This window comes from Hippopotamus amphibius, chromosome 9 (genome assembly GCF_030028045.1).
Source record: "Hippopotamus amphibius kiboko isolate mHipAmp2 chromosome 9, mHipAmp2.hap2, whole genome shotgun sequence".
NCBI classification, from domain to species: domain Eukaryota; kingdom Metazoa; phylum Chordata; class Mammalia; order Artiodactyla; family Hippopotamidae; genus Hippopotamus; species Hippopotamus amphibius.
In genome coordinates, this window is record NC_080194.1 from 44,570,924 (window position 1) to 44,588,466 (window position 17,543).

At 38.7% G+C, this 17,543-nt stretch overlaps 1 protein-coding gene and 1 non-coding gene across 15 annotated transcripts in view; one reads left to right on the plus strand and one right to left on the minus strand.

The window, feature by feature from the left end:
• Positions 1-17,543, minus strand: part of XRRA1 (X-ray radiation resistance associated 1) — a 90,214-nt gene that overhangs the window by 36,202 nt on the left and 36,469 nt on the right. For 12 of the 14 annotated variants that reach the window (XM_057749947.1, XM_057749949.1, XM_057749948.1 and 9 more), the window contains 2 exons: positions 16,838-16,966; positions 15,854-16,071 (listed from right to left, as the gene is read on the minus strand). The exons of 1 other annotated variant lie outside the window; for it this stretch is intronic. In XM_057749947.1, the coding sequence (XP_057605930.1) occupies positions 15,854-16,071; positions 16,838-16,966 (347 nt within the window). Of the gene's footprint in view, positions 1-15,853; positions 16,072-16,837; positions 16,967-17,543 lie in introns of those variants that run through there. One more of the 14 variants, XM_057749958.1, reaches the window with a different exon arrangement.
• Positions 11,391-11,463, plus strand: TRNAR-CCU (transfer RNA arginine (anticodon CCU)). The gene has a single exon. It is a non-coding gene; the product is annotated as a tRNA-Arg (tRNA).

A 17,543-nucleotide genomic window follows, 5' to 3' on the forward strand; every position in this document is an offset into this window, starting at 1 on the left:
GCCAATGCAGGGGACACAGGTTCGATCCCTGCTCCAGGAAGATCCCACATGCCACGGAGCAACTAAGCCCGTGTGCCAAAAAAAAAGAAAAAACAAACAAACAAATAAAAAAGCTATTAAAAAAAAAAAAAGAATAACACTTGGATTTGGTTGATTCTAGCTACTGACAGACAAAGATGAGTTTACACATGTTCATGAAAAGGTTTAGGGTAACCACTGAAATGGAAATTAGATGTATAATTTTAAACAACTAGAGGAAAAAGCAGACTTAAAAGAAAACTCAATCAGTGCTCACAAGCAGGCACAAAAGAAGGAAAAAACATGGTAAATAGAAAACACAAAGATGGCAGAGTAGGAGGACGTGCGTTCACTCCTTCTTGCAAGAGCACCTGAATTACAACTAACTGCTGAACAATCATCAACAGAAAGACACTGGAACTCACCAAAAAAGACATCCCACATACAGAGACAAAGGAGAAGCCGCAATGAGATGGTAGGAGGGGCGCAATCATGTTAAAATCAAATCCCATAAATGCTGGGTGGGTGACACACAAACTGGAGAACAGTTATACCGCAGAAGCCCACCCACTAAAGTGAGGGTTCTGAGCCCCACGTCAGGCTTCCCAACCTGGGAGTCCAGCAATGGGAGGAGGAATCCCCAGAGAATCAGACTTTGAAAGCCAGTGGGATGTGATTGCAGGACTTCCACGGGACTGGGGGAAACAGAGACTCCACTCTTGGAGGGCACACAAAAAAGTGTGCTCAGCAGGACCCAGGGGGAAGGAGTAGTGACCCCATGGGAGACTGAATCAGACCTACCTGCTGGTGCTGGAGGGTTGCCAGCAGAGGTGGGGGGCAGCTGTGGCTCACTGAGGAGACAGGGGCACTGGGGGCAGGGGTTCTGGGAAGTTCTCATTGGCGTGAGCCCTCCCAGAGTCTGCCATTAGCCCCATTAAAGAGTCTGTAAGCTCCACAACTAGCTAGCCTCAGGCCAAATATCAAACAAGGTGGGAACACAGCCCCTTCCTGTTGGCAGACAAGCAGATTAAAGTTTTCTTATCTACGCCCACCAAATCGGATTAAAGTCTTACTGAGCTCTGCCCACCCAGCCCTACTCACCATCAGTCCCTCCCATCAGGAAGCACACATGAGCCTCCTAGATAGCTTCCTCCACAAGAAGGAAGACAGCAGTATCAAGCAGTATCAGCAGTATTTCCTTCTGTGGAACTGAAAACCACAGCCACAGAAAGACAGAGAAAATGAAAAAGCAGAGGATGCTGTACCAGATGAAGGGACAAGCTAAAATCCCAGAAAAACAACTAAATGAAGAGGAGATAGACACCCTTCCAGAAAAAGAATTCAGAATAATGATAGTGAAGATGATCCAGGACTTTGAAAAAAGACTGGATGCAAAGATTGAAAAGTTTACCAAAGACCTAGAAGAATTAAAGAGCAAACAAACAGAGATATGCAACACAATAACTGAAATGAAAAATACACTAGAAGGAACCAACAGCAGATTAACTGAGGCAGAAGGGCGAATAAGTGACCTGGAAGACAGAATGGTGATCATCACTGATGCGGAAAAGAATACAGAAAAAAGAATGAAAAGAACTGAAGACAGCCTAAGAGACCTCTGGGACAATGTTAAACGCATCAACATTCGCATTATAGGGGTCCCAGAAGGAGAAGAGCGAGAGAAAGGACCTGAGAAAATATTGGAAGAGATTATAGTTGAAAACTTCCCTAACATGGGAAGGGAAATAGCTACCCAAGTGCAGGAAGCACAGAGAGTCCCAGGCAGGATAAACCCAAGGAGAAACATGCCAAGACATAGAGTAGTCAAACTGACAAAAATTCAAGACAGAGAAAAGTTATTAAAAGCAACAAGGGAAAAATGACAAATAACATACAAGGGAATTCCCATCAGGTTAACAGCTGATTTCTCAGCAGAAACTCTACAAGCCAGAAGGGAGTGGCATGATATACTTCAAGTAATGAAAGAGAAGAACCTACAACCAAGAAAACTCTACCCAGCAAGGATCTCATTCAGATTCGATGGAGAGATCAAAAGCTTTACAGACAAGCAACAGCTAAGAGAATTCAGCACCACCAAACCAGCCCTACAACAAATGCTAAAGGAACTTCTCTAAGCAGGAAACATAAGGGAAGAAAAGGACCTACAAAACCAAACACAAAACAATTAAGAAAATGGTAATAGGAACATACATATCAATAATTACCTTGAATGTAAATGAACTAAATGCACCCACAAAAAGACACAGACTGGCTGAATGGATCCAAAAACAAGACCCATATATATGCTGTCTCCAAGAGACTCACTTCAGACCTAGGGACACATACAGACTGAAAGTGAGGGGATGGAAAAAGATATTCCATGCAAATGGAAATCAAAAGAAAGCTGGAGTAGCAATACTTATATCAGATAAAATAGACTTTAAAATAACAAATGTTACAAAAGACAAGAAAGGACACTACATAAAGATCGAGGGATCAATCCAAGAAGAGGAGATAACAATTATAAATAAATCTGCACCCAATATAGGAGCACCTCAATACATAAGGCAAATGTTAACAACCATGAAAGAGGAAATCGACAGTAACACAATCATAGTGGGGGACTTTAACACCCCACTTACACCAATGGACAGATCATCCACACAGAAAATTAATAAGGAAACACAAGCTTTAAATGACACAATAAATCAGCTTGATTTAATAGATATCTACAGGACATTACATCCAAAAACAGCAGATTACACATTCTTCTCAAGTGCACATGGAACATTCTCCAGGACAGATCACATTTTGGGTCATAAATCAAGCCTTGGAAAATTCAAGGAAATTGAAATCATATCAAGCATCTTTTCCGACCACAATGCTATGAGATTAGAAATCAATTACTGGAAAAAAACTGTAAAAAACACAAACACATGGAGGCTAAACAATATGCTACTAAATAACCAACAGATCACTGAAGAAATCAAAGAGGAAATCAAAAAATACCTAGAGACAAATGACAATGAAAATACAATGATCCAAAACCTATGGGATGCAGCAAAGGCAGTTCTAAGAGGGAAGTTTATAGAAATACAATTCTACCTCAAGAAACAACAAAAATCCCAAATAATCTAACCTTACACCTAAAGAAACTGGAGAAAGAAGAGCAAACAAAACCCAAAGTTAGTAGACGTAGAGAAATCATAACGATCAGAGCAGAAATAAATGAAATAGAAACAAAGAAAACAATAGCAAAAATCAATAAAACTAAAAGCTGGTTCTTTGAGAAGATAAATAAAATCGATAAACCTCTAGCAAGACTCATCAAGAAAAAGAGGGAGAGGACTCAAATCATTAAAATTAGAAAGGAAACAGGAGAAGTTACAACAGACACCGCAGAAATAAAAAGCACCACAAGAGACTACTACAAGCAACTATATGCCAATAAAATGGACAACCTGGATGAAATGGACAGAATCTTAGAAAGGTATAACCTTCCAAGACTGAATCAGGAAGAAATAGAAAATATGAACAGACCAATCACAAGGAATGAAATTGAAACTGTGATGAAAAATCTCCCAAAAAAACAAAAGTCCAGGACCAGATGGATTCACAGGTGAATTTTATCAAACATTTAGAGAAGAGCTAACACCCATCCTTCTCAAACTCTTTCAAAACATTGCAGAGGAAGCAACACTCCCAAACTCATTTTATGAGGCCACCATCACCCTGATACCAAAACCAGACAAAGATATGAAAAAAAAAGAAAATTATAGACCAATATCACTGATGAATTTCGATGCAAAAATCCTCAACAAAATACTAGCCAACAGAATCCAACAACACATTAAAAGGATCATACACCATGATCAAGTGGGGTTTATCCCTGGAATGCAAGTATTTTTCAATATACGCAAATCAATCAATGTGATACACCATATTAATAAATTGATCATCTCAATAGATGAAGAAAAAGCTTTTGACAAAATGCAACACCCATTTATGATAAAAACTCTCCAGAAGGTGGGCACAGAGGGAACTGACCTCAACATAATAAAGGCCATATATGACAAACCCACAGCAAACATCATTCTCAATGGTGAAAAACTGGAAGCATTCCCTCTAAGATCAGGAACAAGACAAGGATGTCCACTCTCGCCACTACTATTCAACATAGTTTTGGAAGTCCTTGCCACAGCAATCAGAGAAGAAAAAGAAATAAAAGGAATCCAAATTGGAAAAGAAGAAGTAAAACTGTCACTGTTCACAGATGACATGATATTATACATAGAAAATCCTAAAGATGCCACCAGAAAACTACTCGACCTAATCAATTTGGTAAAGTTGCAGGATACAAAATTAACACACAGAAATCTGTTGCATTTCTATACACTAACAATGAAAGATCAGAAAGAGAAATTAAGGAAACAATCCCATTTACCATTGCAACAAAAAGAATAAAATACCTAGGAATAAACCTAACCAAGGAGGTAAAAGACCTGTACTCAGAAAACTATAAGACACTCATGAAAGAAATCAAAGATGATACAAATAGATGGAGGGACATACCATGTTCTTGGATTGGAAGAATCAACATTGTGAAAATGACTATGCTACCCAAAGCAATTTACAGATTCAATGCAATCCCCATCAAATTACCAATGGCATTTTTCACAGAACTGAAACAAGAAATTTTACGATTTGTATGGAAACACAAAAGACCCTGAATAGACAAAGCAATCTTGAGAAGGAAAAACGGAGTTGGTGGAATCAGGCTTCCTGACTTCAGGCTATACTACAAGGCTACAGTGATCAAGACAGTATGGTACTGGCACAAAAATAGAAATATAGATCAATGGAACAGAATAGAAAGCCCAGAGATAGACTATGGTCAACTAATCTATGACAAAAGAGCCAAGGATATACAATGGAGAAAAGACAGCCTCTTCAATAAGTGGTGCTGGGAAAACTGGACAGCTACATGTAAAAGAATGAGATTAGAACACTTCCTAATACCATACACAAAAATAAACTCAAAATGGATTAAAGACCTAAATGTAAGGCCAGACACTATAAAATTGCTAGAGGAAAACACAGGAAGAACACTCTTTGATGTAAATAACAGCAAGATCTTTTTTGATCCACCCCCTAGAGTAATGGAAATAAAAACAAAAATAAATAAGTGGGACCTAATGAAACTTCAAAGCTTCTGCACAGCAAAGGAAATTATAAGCAAGACCAAAAGACAACCCTCAGAATGGGAGAAAATATTTGCAAATGAATCAACAGACAAAGGACTAATCTCCAAAATATATAAACAGTTCATTCAGCTCAATATCAAAAAAACAAGCAACCCAATCAAAAAATGGGCAGAAGACCTAAATAGGCATTTCTCAAAAGAAGACATATGGGTGGCCAAGAGGCACATGAAAAGCTGCTCAACATCACTAATTATTAGAGAAATGCAAATCAAAATGACAATGAGGTATCACCTCACACCAGTCAGAATGGGCATCATCAGAAAATCTACAAACAGGAAATGCTGGAGAGGGTGTGGAGAAAAGGGAATGCTCTTGCACTGTTCGTGGGAATGTAAATTGATACAGCCACTATGGAGAACAGTAGGGAGGTTCCTTGCAAAACTAAAAATAGAGTTACCATATGACCCAGCAATCCCACTACTGGGCATATACCCAGGGAACACCATAATTCAGAAAGGCACATGCACTCCAATGTTCACTGCAGCACTATTTACAATAGCCAGGACATGGAAGCTACCTAAATGTCCATCAACAGATGAATGGATAAAAAAGATGTGGTACATATATACAATGGAATATTACTCAGCTGTAAAAAAGCAAGGAAACTGGGACATTTCTAGAGATATGGATGGACTTGGAGACTGTCATACAGAGTGAAGTGAGTCAGAAAGAGAAAAACAAATACTGTATATTAACACACATATGTGGACTACAGAAAAATGGTACAAATCAACCAGTTTGCAAGGCAGAAATAGAGACACAGATGTAGAGAACAAACATATGGACACCAAGTGGGGAAAGCGGGGAGGGTTGGGGGGGAATGAATTGGGAGATTGGGATTCCAAATTGTATGCTCTAAATATATGCAATTTATTGTATGTTAACTGTATCTCAATAAAAGTTCTAAGAAAAGAAAAAAAAGAAAAAAAAAAGAAATACAAAAAAAAAAAAATAGAAAACACATGGAGAAGGAGATCAAGATGGCCGAGCAGAGGGACGTGGAGCTCACCTCCTCCCACAACAATTCTCACAGAATACCTACTAAAAGGTTGCAGAAGATCTCATACAACCAAAGCTGTAAGAAAGATCCCCATGTAACCAGGTAGGAGGAAGGGAAAAGGGGGAAGAAGAGGAATTGGGATGGGACCTGCACCCTTGGAAGGGAGCTGTGAAAGAGGAAAGCTTCCCTCATCCTGGGAACCTCCTTCACCAGCTGGAAGATCTGCCACGAGAGACAGGGAGATTCAGAGGCCTGAGAGGAGAGTGCAGGAGTTGGCCTGCAGCCCCACAGTGTAGAGATTGACCAGCACTGATGGTCCTGGCCACATTGTTGCATTTCCCAGCCTGCGATACATGCCTGCTGGTGTATGCATATTGGGTGCTGAAACTTGGACTTCAGAGAACAGACCCCAGGAAAGGACTAGGTTTGGCTGCCTGGAGACAGCCTGAAGTGCCTGGATTGTGACCCAGGCCACAACTGGGGACACATGAAGGACAGAGGGTGGGTCTACCAGAGGACCCCCACTGTCAACACGGGAAAGGAGGGGCCTGGGTCCACCACAGCAGCCTCATTGTCAGTGTGCTCACAGCAGGGGTGGCTCTGGCCACCGCGGGTTCTGTGAACTTTGTAGGTGCATATGCAGATGCACACCTGAGGGATGTCTGAGCTGATTACCGGCAATCCCACTGCTGGCGCCAGATGCAGCTCTGGTGGGTTCTCACTCTGGTGGATTTGGGGACCGGGACTGCACACACGGGCCTGAGGGCCATCTAAGCTGACTATCTGCAGGCTTGGGGGCATGACTCCTGCAGGTTTATGTGCCGGTAGCTTTGTGAGTGCACACATGTGCCTAAGGGACCCCTGAGCTGAATAGTGGAGCTCCTAAGTGGAGGCGACCACCCAGGGCAATGCCAGCAACCGTGATCTTTGTGCTCACTCACACTGGGTGGCAGGCGGCATCACAGAATCACATGGTTTTGGCAGACAGCTCCTGGGGAAGAACACTCAGTGGCTCTTTTCCCAGCGGGAGCACTCCAGTCCCACCTACCTCACACCACAGACTAGAACTGGATCTGGGGGCTTCTACTCCAACAACTGGGAAGTAGACCCTGCCCCCCCACAGGGCTGAGACAACCGCAGAGCAAACACAAGGCCCTGCCTAACATCCGGTGCAGGCTCTGGTCACAACAACACCAAACGCACCCCCTCTATCAAGGGGACAAAGGCCAGCACATCCTTAGGAAAGATGTGATAAGCATCCATACTAACTACAGCCCTCGTACCAAAAATACTGGACACAAGCAGCCTACACAGGGATGCTCCCACATGAAAACAGCTCTTCCAGACCAGAGTAGATAACTGTTTCTCCTAAATTCATAAAATCAGAGATACACAAGAAAAATGGAAAAGCAGAGGAATTATTCCCAATTAAAAGAACAAGAGAAATCCCCTAGAAGAACAAACAATGAAACAGACCTCTGCAGTCTACCAGACCCTGAGTTCAAAAAGGAGGTAATAAAAATGCTGAAGGAATTAAGAAAGGCTATCAACAGAAACGTGGATCACTGTAACAAGGAATTAGAAACTAGAAAAAGGATCCATTCAAAATCAGACAACTCAATTGCTGAGATGAAAACTTAGCTAAAGGCAATGAATAGCAGGCCAAATAATGCAAAAGAACAAATAAGTGATCTGGAAGACAGAATAACAGTAATCCACCCAATCACAACAGCAGACAGAAAGACAAATGAAATAAAATGAAAGCAACATATGAGATAATATAAAGCATGCCAATATATGCATAATAGGACTCTCAGAAGGAGAAGAAAGAGAAAGGGGATTTAAAATGTATCTGAAGAAATTATGGCTGAAAACCTCCCAAACCTAAAGAAGGAAACAGATATCCAGGTATAGGAAGCACAGAGGGTCCCAAACAAGATGAACCCAAACAGACCTACTCCAAGACATACCATAATTAAAATGGCAAAAGTTAAAAAGTTAAAGAGAGGATTCTAAAGGCAGCAAGAGAAAAACAGTCAGTTACAAGGGAACCCCCACAAGGCCATCAGCTGATTTCTCTACAGAAACTTTGCAGACCAGAAGGGAGTGGCAAGATATACTCAAAGTGCTGAAAGGGGAAAGCCTGCAACTTAGGATACCCTATCCAGAAAGATTATCATTTAGAATAGAAGAAGAGATTAAAAAAAAAACTTCTCAGATAAGCAAAAACTAAAACAATATAGGAATACTAAACATATCTTAAAAGAAATACTGAAAGAACTTCTCTAAATAGAAAAGAAGCAAGAATGTATAGGAAAGGGAAAATCACAACAGAAAAGGTAAATATATAAAAGGACTGAAGATCACTTAAATAAGACAGTATATAGATTTAGAAAATCAACTGCTTTCTGTGAAAGCAATTATAACTACATTGAACAGCAAAAGGATAAACATGAAGATGTAAAATAGGGCATTAAAATCACAAAATGTTGGGGAGGGGAGTAAGAAAATGTAGATCTTTTAGAATGTGTTTGAGCTTATGTGACTACCAGTCTAAATCAAGTAGATATGGATTAACATACTTGAAAACTAGGGCAACCACAAATCAAAACATACAATAGATTCACAAAAACCAAAAAGAAAGGAACTCAAGCATAATACAAAAGAAAATCATCAAACCACAAAAGGAAAATGAAAAGAAAGCAACAAAGAAGAAATACAAAATTGACTGGAAAACAAGATTTTAAATGGCAGTAAATACATACTTATCGATAATTACTTTAAATGTCAGTGGACTAAATGCTCCAATCAAAAGACATAGAGTGGCAGGCTGGATAATAAAACAAGAACCTACAGTATGCTGCCTACAGGAGACCCACTTTAGGGTGAAAGACACATACAGATTGAAAGTGAGGGGATGGGAAAAGATATTTCATGCAAATGGAAATGACAAGAAAGCAAGGGTAGCAATACTCCTATAAGACAAAACAAACTTTAAAACAAAGGCCATAAGGAAAGGTAAAGGACACTATATCATGATAAAAGGATCAATACAAGAAGAGGATATCACACTTGTTAACATATATGCACCCAATGTAGAAGCACCTAAATACATAAAACAAATACTAACAGACATAAAAGGAGAAATTGATGGTAATACTGTAATAGTAGGAGACTTTAACACCCCACTGACATCAATGGACAGACCTTCCAGACAGAAAATCAATAAGGCAACAGAGATCCTAAATGACACAACGGAACAGTTAGGTTTAATTGATACTATAGGACACTACATTCAAAAAATGAAGCGAGAGAGTAACACAGACATATATATACTACCAACTGTAAAATAGATAGCCAGTGGGAAGTTGTTGTATAACAAAGGGAGTTCAACTCGAGGATGGAAGATGCCTTAGAGGACTGGGGTGGGGAGGGTGGGGGGGACTCGAGTGGGGGGGAGTCAAGGAAGGGAGGGAATACGGGGATATGTGTATAAAAACAGTTGATTGAATTTGGTGTACCCCCCCAAAAATAATAAATAAATAAATAAAATTTAAAAAAATTAAGCTGTTATAAACAAAACAAAACAAAACAAAACTCAGAATAAACATTCTTTTCAAGTGCACATGAAACATTCTCCAGGATAAATCACATACTAGTTCACAAAACAAACCTCAATAAACTTAAGAGAATACAAATTATTTCAAGCATCTTCTCTGACCACAATAGTATGAAACCAGAAATTAATCACATAAAAAAAAAAAAGAGAGAGAGAGAGAGAGATCACATGGGAACTAAACAATATGCTATTAAAAACCAATGGGCCAACAGTAAAATCAAAGAGGAAATAAAAAATATCTCAAGATAAATGACAATGAAAACACAACCACACAAAATCTATGGGATGCATCAAAAGCAGTTCTAAGAGGAAAGTTCATAGCAATACAGGCCTTCCACAAAAAAACAAGAAAAATCCCAAATAAACAACCTAACCTACCACCTAAAAGAAATGGAAAAAGACAAAACCTAAAGTCAGTAGAAGAAAGAAAATAACAAAGATCAGAGAGGAAATAAATAAAATAGAAGTTAAAAAACAATAAGAAAAAACCCAATAAAACCAAGAGCTGGTTTTTTGAAAAGATAAACAAAAATCGACAAACCTGTAGCCAGGCTCACCAATAAGAGAATGGACTCAAATAAACAAAATAAGCAATGAAACAGCAGAAATAACAACCAATTCCACAGAAATACAAATTCCATCAGAAAATATTATGAACATTTATATGCCACCAAAACAGACAAAAGAAATGGAAAAGTTTCTAAAAACATACAGCCAACCAAAACTGAATCAAGAAGAAAAAGATAATTTGAACAGACTGATCACTAAAAGTAAAATCTGTAATTAAAAAAAAAAAAAAAAACTCCCTGCAAACAGAAGTTCAGGACTGGATGGCTTCACTTGGGAACTCTACCAAAGATACAAAGAAGAACTTATACCTATCCTTCTCAAACTCTTCCAAAAGACTGCAGAAAAGGGAACACTCCCAAAGTCATTCTATGAAGCCAGCATCACCCTTACACCAAAAATAGACAAAGACACTACCAAAAAAGAAAATTACAGGCCAACATCTCTGATGAATATAGATGAAAAAACCCTCAAAAAAATATTAGCAAACAGAATCCAACAACACATAAAACCGATCATACACAACGATCAAGTTGGATTCATCCTAGGGTTTCAAGGATGGTTCAACATACACAAAACAATATGATACACAACATCAACAAAATAAATGACAATAACCACATGGTCATCTCAATAGATGCAGAAAAAGCATTTGATAAAATTCAACATCCATTCATGATAAAAACTCTTACCAAAGTAGGTATAGAGAAAACATATCTCAACATAATAAAAGCTATTTATGACAAATCTACAGCCAACATAATACTCAACTGTGAAAAGTTGAAAGCCTTCCAGCTAAAATCTGGAACAAGACAAGGATGCGCACTCTCACCACTTCTATTCTACATAGTACTGGAATACTTGCCAAAGCAATCAGACCAGAAAAAGAAATAAAATGTATCTAAACTGGAAGGGAGGGACTTCCCTGGTGGTCCAGTGGGTAAGACTCTGTGCTCCTAATGCAGGGGGCCTGGGTTCAATCCCTGGTCAGGGAACTAGATCCTGCATGCATGCTGCAACTAAGAGTTTGCATGCCACAACTAAGAAGTCCACATGCTGCATAAAAAAAAAGATCCTATGTGCCGCAACTAAGACCCAGCACAGCCTAAATAAATAAATAAATAAAATGGAAGGGAAGAGGTAAAATTGTCATTATATGCAGATGACATTATACTACATATAGAAAATCCTAAAGACTCCACACAAAAACTACTAGAACTAATAAACAAATGCAGCAAGGTAGCAGGATACAAGATTAACATACAGAAATTGGTTGCAATTCTTTACACTAACAATGAAATATCAGAAAGAGAAAGTAAAAAAAAAATGATCCCTTTTAAAATCACATTGGGGGGTTGGGATGGGATGAATTAGGAGACTGGGATTGCCATATATACATTACTAATAAGAAAAAAATATCAAATTGTACACTTTGGATATATAGAGTTTATTATGTGTCAATTGCATGTCAATAAAAGTTCTTAAAGAAAAAAAGACAAAAAAAAAAGTCAGCATTTCTTGGAGCTCAGAATGCATTTTCATGTAACACAATTATATCTCAATAAAAGTCCTTAAAAAGTAAAATGAAAACAAACAAACAAAGAACAAAGAAGGCAAGAATATACAATAGAGAAAAGACAGTCTTTTCGGCAATTGGTGTTGGGAAAGCTGGACAGTCACATGTAAACCAATGAAGTTAAAACACTCCCTTACACCATACACAAAAATAAACTTAAAATGACTTAAAGATTTAAATATAAGACATGACACCATAAAACGCCTAGAAGAGAACATAGGCAAAACATTCTCTGACATAAATCGTAGCAATGTTTTCTTAGGTCAGTCTTCCAAGGCAACAGAAATTTTTAAAGCAAAAATAAACAAATGGGACCTAATAAAACTTACAAGTTTTTGCACAGCAAAGGAAACCATTAAAAAAAATGAAAAGACAACATACAGAATGGGAGAAAATACTTGCAAATTATGTGACCGACAATGGGTTAATATCCATAATGCACAAACAGCTCATACAATTCAATAACAACAACAACAAAAACAAACAACACAATCAAAAAAATGGGCAGAAGACCTAAATAGACATTTCTCCATTGAAGACATACAGATGGCCAACAGGCACATGAAAAGATGCTCAACATTGCTAATTATTAGAGAAATGCAAATCAAAACTACAATGAAGTATCACCTGACACAAATCAGAAGGACCAACATCTAAAAGTCTACAAATAATAAGAGCTGAAGCAGGTGTGGAGAAAAGGAACCCTTGTACACTGTTGGTAGGAATGTAAATTGTTGCAGCCACTATGGAAAACAGTATGGAGGTTCCTTAAAAAACTAAAAATAGAGTTACCATGTGATCCATCAATCCTGCTACTGGGCATATAACTGGAAACAATGAAAACTCTAATTCAAAATGAAACATGCACCCCCAATGTTCATAGCAGCACTATTTACAATAGCCATGACATGGAAGCAACCTAAGTGTACATAAACAGAAGAATGGATAAAGAAGATGTGATACACATACAATAGAATATTACTCAGCCATATAAAAGAATGAAATAATGCCATTTGCAGCAACATGCATGGACCTAGAGATTATACTGTGAAGTAAGTCAGACAGAGAAAGACAAATATCATATATCACATATATGGAACCTAAGAAATAGTACAAATGAACTTATTTACAAAACAGAAACAGACTCACAGACATAGAAAACCTATTATTAAAGAGGAAGAAGAGGGAGGCAAAATTGGGAGTATGGGATTAACATATGCACACCACTATATATAGGATAAACAACAAGGATTTACTGCATAGCACAGGGAACTATATTCAATATCTTGTAATAAACTATAATGGAAAAGAATCTAAAAAAAATATAGATACATACATATATATGTATAACTGAATCACTGGAAGTCTTAGCCAGCAAAATAAAGAAATAAAAAGGCATAAGAGGTATAAGATTGGTAAAGAATAAATGAAATGGTCATTATCTGTAGATGTCATGATGGTGAACATAGATAATCCAAAAGGAATCTGTGAATGACTAAAAGTGATAAGAGAATTTAGAAAGGTTACTGGATACATGTTCAATATTTCTATGCACTAGCAACAAACATGTGGAAATGAAATATAAAAAAGCAACACCATTGATGGTAGCATAAAAAAGACCAAACACCTAGGAATAAACCTAATGAAAAATATGCATAACCTCGCCATTGAAGCCTACAAAGCATTGTTGAGAAGAATTTTAAAAGACCTAAAAAATGATGCGATATATTATTTTAATGAATCTGAAAACGCACTATTGTAAAGATATCAGTTCTCTCCAAATTTGGTCTATAGGTTCAATGCAATTCCGATCAAAATCCCAGCAGGAATTTGTGTGGAAGTTGATAAGCTGATTCTAAAATCTGCATAGAAATGAAAAGGGCTTACAATACCTGTAGCAATTTTGAAGAACAACATCATAGCTGGAGAATTTCACTGTCAGTTGTCAAAACTTGTTACAAAGCTACAGTCACTTAGACACATACAATGTCACCTGCCTTACCACAACGCCTCCCCAACTACTCGGTGGGGAAAAGGATGTAGTCTTTTCAACAAATTGTACTAGGTCAATTAGATATCCACATAAAAGAGTTAACTTTGACTCTACCACACACTATATACAAAAATTAATTCTAGATAGATCATAGACCAAATGTAAAAACTAAAATAATCAAGCTTCTAGAAGAAAATATAGAAAAATATCTTCATAGCTTGAAACAGGCAAAAAATTTTTGTTCAGGAAATAGAAAGCACTAACTGTAAAGACTGATGAATTGGACTTGATTAAAATTAAGAACTTCTGTTCATCAGAATTCACCAGTAATATGAAAAAGCAAGCCACAGACTGAGAAAAGATTTTTGTGATATATGGATCTATGAGGAACTTGTATCCAGGATACATAAAAGACTCAAGTCAACAACAACAAAGATGACACACAACCCAATTTAAATATGAGCAAAAGGCGAACAGTCACTTCCAAAAGAGGATATCAAAGTGACCAATAAACATTTAAAAAGGTACTCAACATCATCATCACTTGAGAAATGCAAATCAAACCACAATGAGATATCACTATGTACCTACCAAAACCAGTAAAATGAAAAAGACTGATGGTACCAAGTATTTGTGAGGATATGGAATAACTGGAAATCTCTTACATAATATGGGATTGAAAACTGGTACAACCACACTGGGAAAGAATTTGGCAGTATCCACTAATGCTAAACGAACTTTTATACTCTGCGACTCAGCAGCTCTACCCCGGGTGTATACCCAACTGAAGCATGTGCTTATGCCCACCAAAAGATGTGTAAAAAAAATGTTCACAGCAGCTTTATCTGTAATAGCTCCCAAAGAGAAGTAACCAAAATGTCTATCAACAGTAAAAAGGGTAAATAAATTGTGGTATGAATGGAATAAATAAAAGAAATAAAAAACAGTGAACCCCTGATATAAGCAAAAACATGAATGAATCCCACAGACTTAACGTTGAGTGATACATGAATTTCAAGTCAGGCAAAACTCATCTGTGGTGACACAAGTCAAAATGGTGGTTATTCTTAGAGGAGGTACTTAACGGGAGGGTGCCACATGGGATGCTGAAAATGCTCTATATTGTAATATGGATGATAGTTAAAAGAGTATATATATATGTAAAAATTCAAGCTTTACATATATAAAATTCAAGATTTCTGTATTTTATTCTATGTAATTTATTCCTCAATTTAAAATAAATGTTACAGAAAAAGTGTGGTATCGACACAGTAATAGAGAATTAGATCAGTGGAGGAGAATATGTAATCTACATATACACTCATGTATTAAAGGGACTTTGGTGTATAATAAAGGTAACATTTCTTTCATTTTCTGCCTCTGAATGCTGCCATCTGGATTTGATTCTTGGAACTGTGGTAGCCACCTTGAGACCTCAATGGGAACCAGCCTAAAAGAAAAAGCAAGAAGGACAAGCATGCAGGCCAAGGATGGAGAGGAGAGGATGGAAAGAGCCTGAGTCCCTTGAGAACATCACTGCACCCCAGAATTAACCATCTCTGGAAAGCCTTACTTCTCAGTTTCTCATTAGTTGAGATAAAAAAGAAAAAATCCACTTGTAACTGCGTTGTAAAAGCATCTTGACTGACAGAACCGTTAGGAAGTCATTGAAATAGTTCATGTAGGACAGCAATCTCCCCACTCCAGCAGCTGAAAAGCAGCAGCTCCCCAGGGAGTCACAGACTTTCAGAATAAACTCTTGGAAGCTTATTCATTCCATAGGGCTAGAATCTCTGCAACAAGGGGTATCACTAACCTGTCCGGTCAACATCCTTTTTCATGGGCAGTACAGTATAATCCGGTTGGTCATCTGAGGGCTCAAATATCCACGGCGTGGGCTGCAGCATGGATTGGGGCTCTTTCCGGGGACTCCCCCTGCCTCCAACCCAGTTTCCAGACCCATCTCGGAGCTGAACCTGCTGTAGGTACGGGATCCGGAAAATCCTGTTTTGGTCCAGGCTTAACTTCTTCAGTCTTCAATTAAGGAAAGTGAATACAGAATCACAGCAGTAATGATACCTCAGGGACATTTACCAAGCAACTTTAGGGAAAGAACATGGAATCAGACTTGGACACTTACTCCTCCTGTGTGACCTTGAGCCAGTGACTTACCCTCTCTGGGCCTCAATATCCCTATCTCTAAAATGGGGATAGTATTTACTAACTTTTCAAGGTTCTTGTGAAGATTAAATGAGACAATATGTAAGTGACCTGGCACAAAGAAGTGTTCAGTAAATTGCATTTGAGTCCAAAGTAAATTTTCCAGGGATCTAAAACTTAACCATTTAAATGCCAGCAATTCATTACTTTAATCGAATATAGTCAGCCCTCCGTATCTGTGGGTTCTATGTTGGTTAAATCTGAGGATACAAAACCCAGATACAGACGGCCAACTACAGGTAGAGCTCAGAGTTTAAGTTATCTTTCTGATTCTTTTTTTTTTTCTTCTGTTGCCTCCGTTAGGGTCAGGATCCCATCTCTGATAATATCTCCTTCTACCCTCCTTTCTCTTTGCTGCTTATAATCCAGTCACATGATCAGAAATATCTTTACTGATGCCTCATTTTTTTGGCTTGAGCTAAAGCTCAGAGGGGAGATGACTTACCCATGGCCACACAGCAGAGATAAGTGGTGGAGCTGGGATTTAAACCCAGGCCTTTTGGCTTCCAGAGCAGCACTCAAGGTATGAGCAAGGCCGGGGGTTATAGAGGACCCTGCAGAGACAGGCTTGTAGCTTTACCTCCTGAGCCCGGCCAGGCTGGCAAAGCAATTTGGGTTGGAGAGTTTGTTGTCATCAAGCATCAGTGTCTCCAGCGCCGGGAACCTCAGGATGTACCTCTTGCTGGTCAGTGATGTTACAGATGCCTCCCTGTGGGTGCAAAGACCTTGGGTAGGGGACAAGCTCTATCATTCCCAGGAAGAGCTGGAAGATAGGGAATCAATCAAGAGGGCTAACCAGCTTGGGAACTTCTCTAGTGCCCAAGAGTGGTCTCTGCAGTCAGAGACCAAAAGCTGTAATTCCCTCTTCAACTGACCCCCTTCCCCAAACGCCACTCACACATACAGTCTTTTGTATGGAGAAAGGTTATACATATTTGCTGATGGACTCAGTGAGACCAGGTTGGGGCAGGATGGAGGGGCACTAGTAATGTTCATGGAAAATACCAGGGTGACAGAGTTAGGGGAAGCATTCTGCAGGAAGAACACAATTTGGGGTCAGGACAGACTCCCAAGTATGCTGTCACCCCAAGAAGTGGAAACCATGGAAGCACCAGGAGACAATGCCCTTGGCAGAGACCAAGTGGGGTCAGGCCAGATGGAGGAAGGGCACCATCCCTGGCTGCAGTGAGGCTCTCTCTCTAAAGTGACTCCATAAAGTGCACACATCAGTATGGGACTGAGAAGTCTTTTCTTAAATTCAAATTCTCTGAGGATTCCCAGAAACA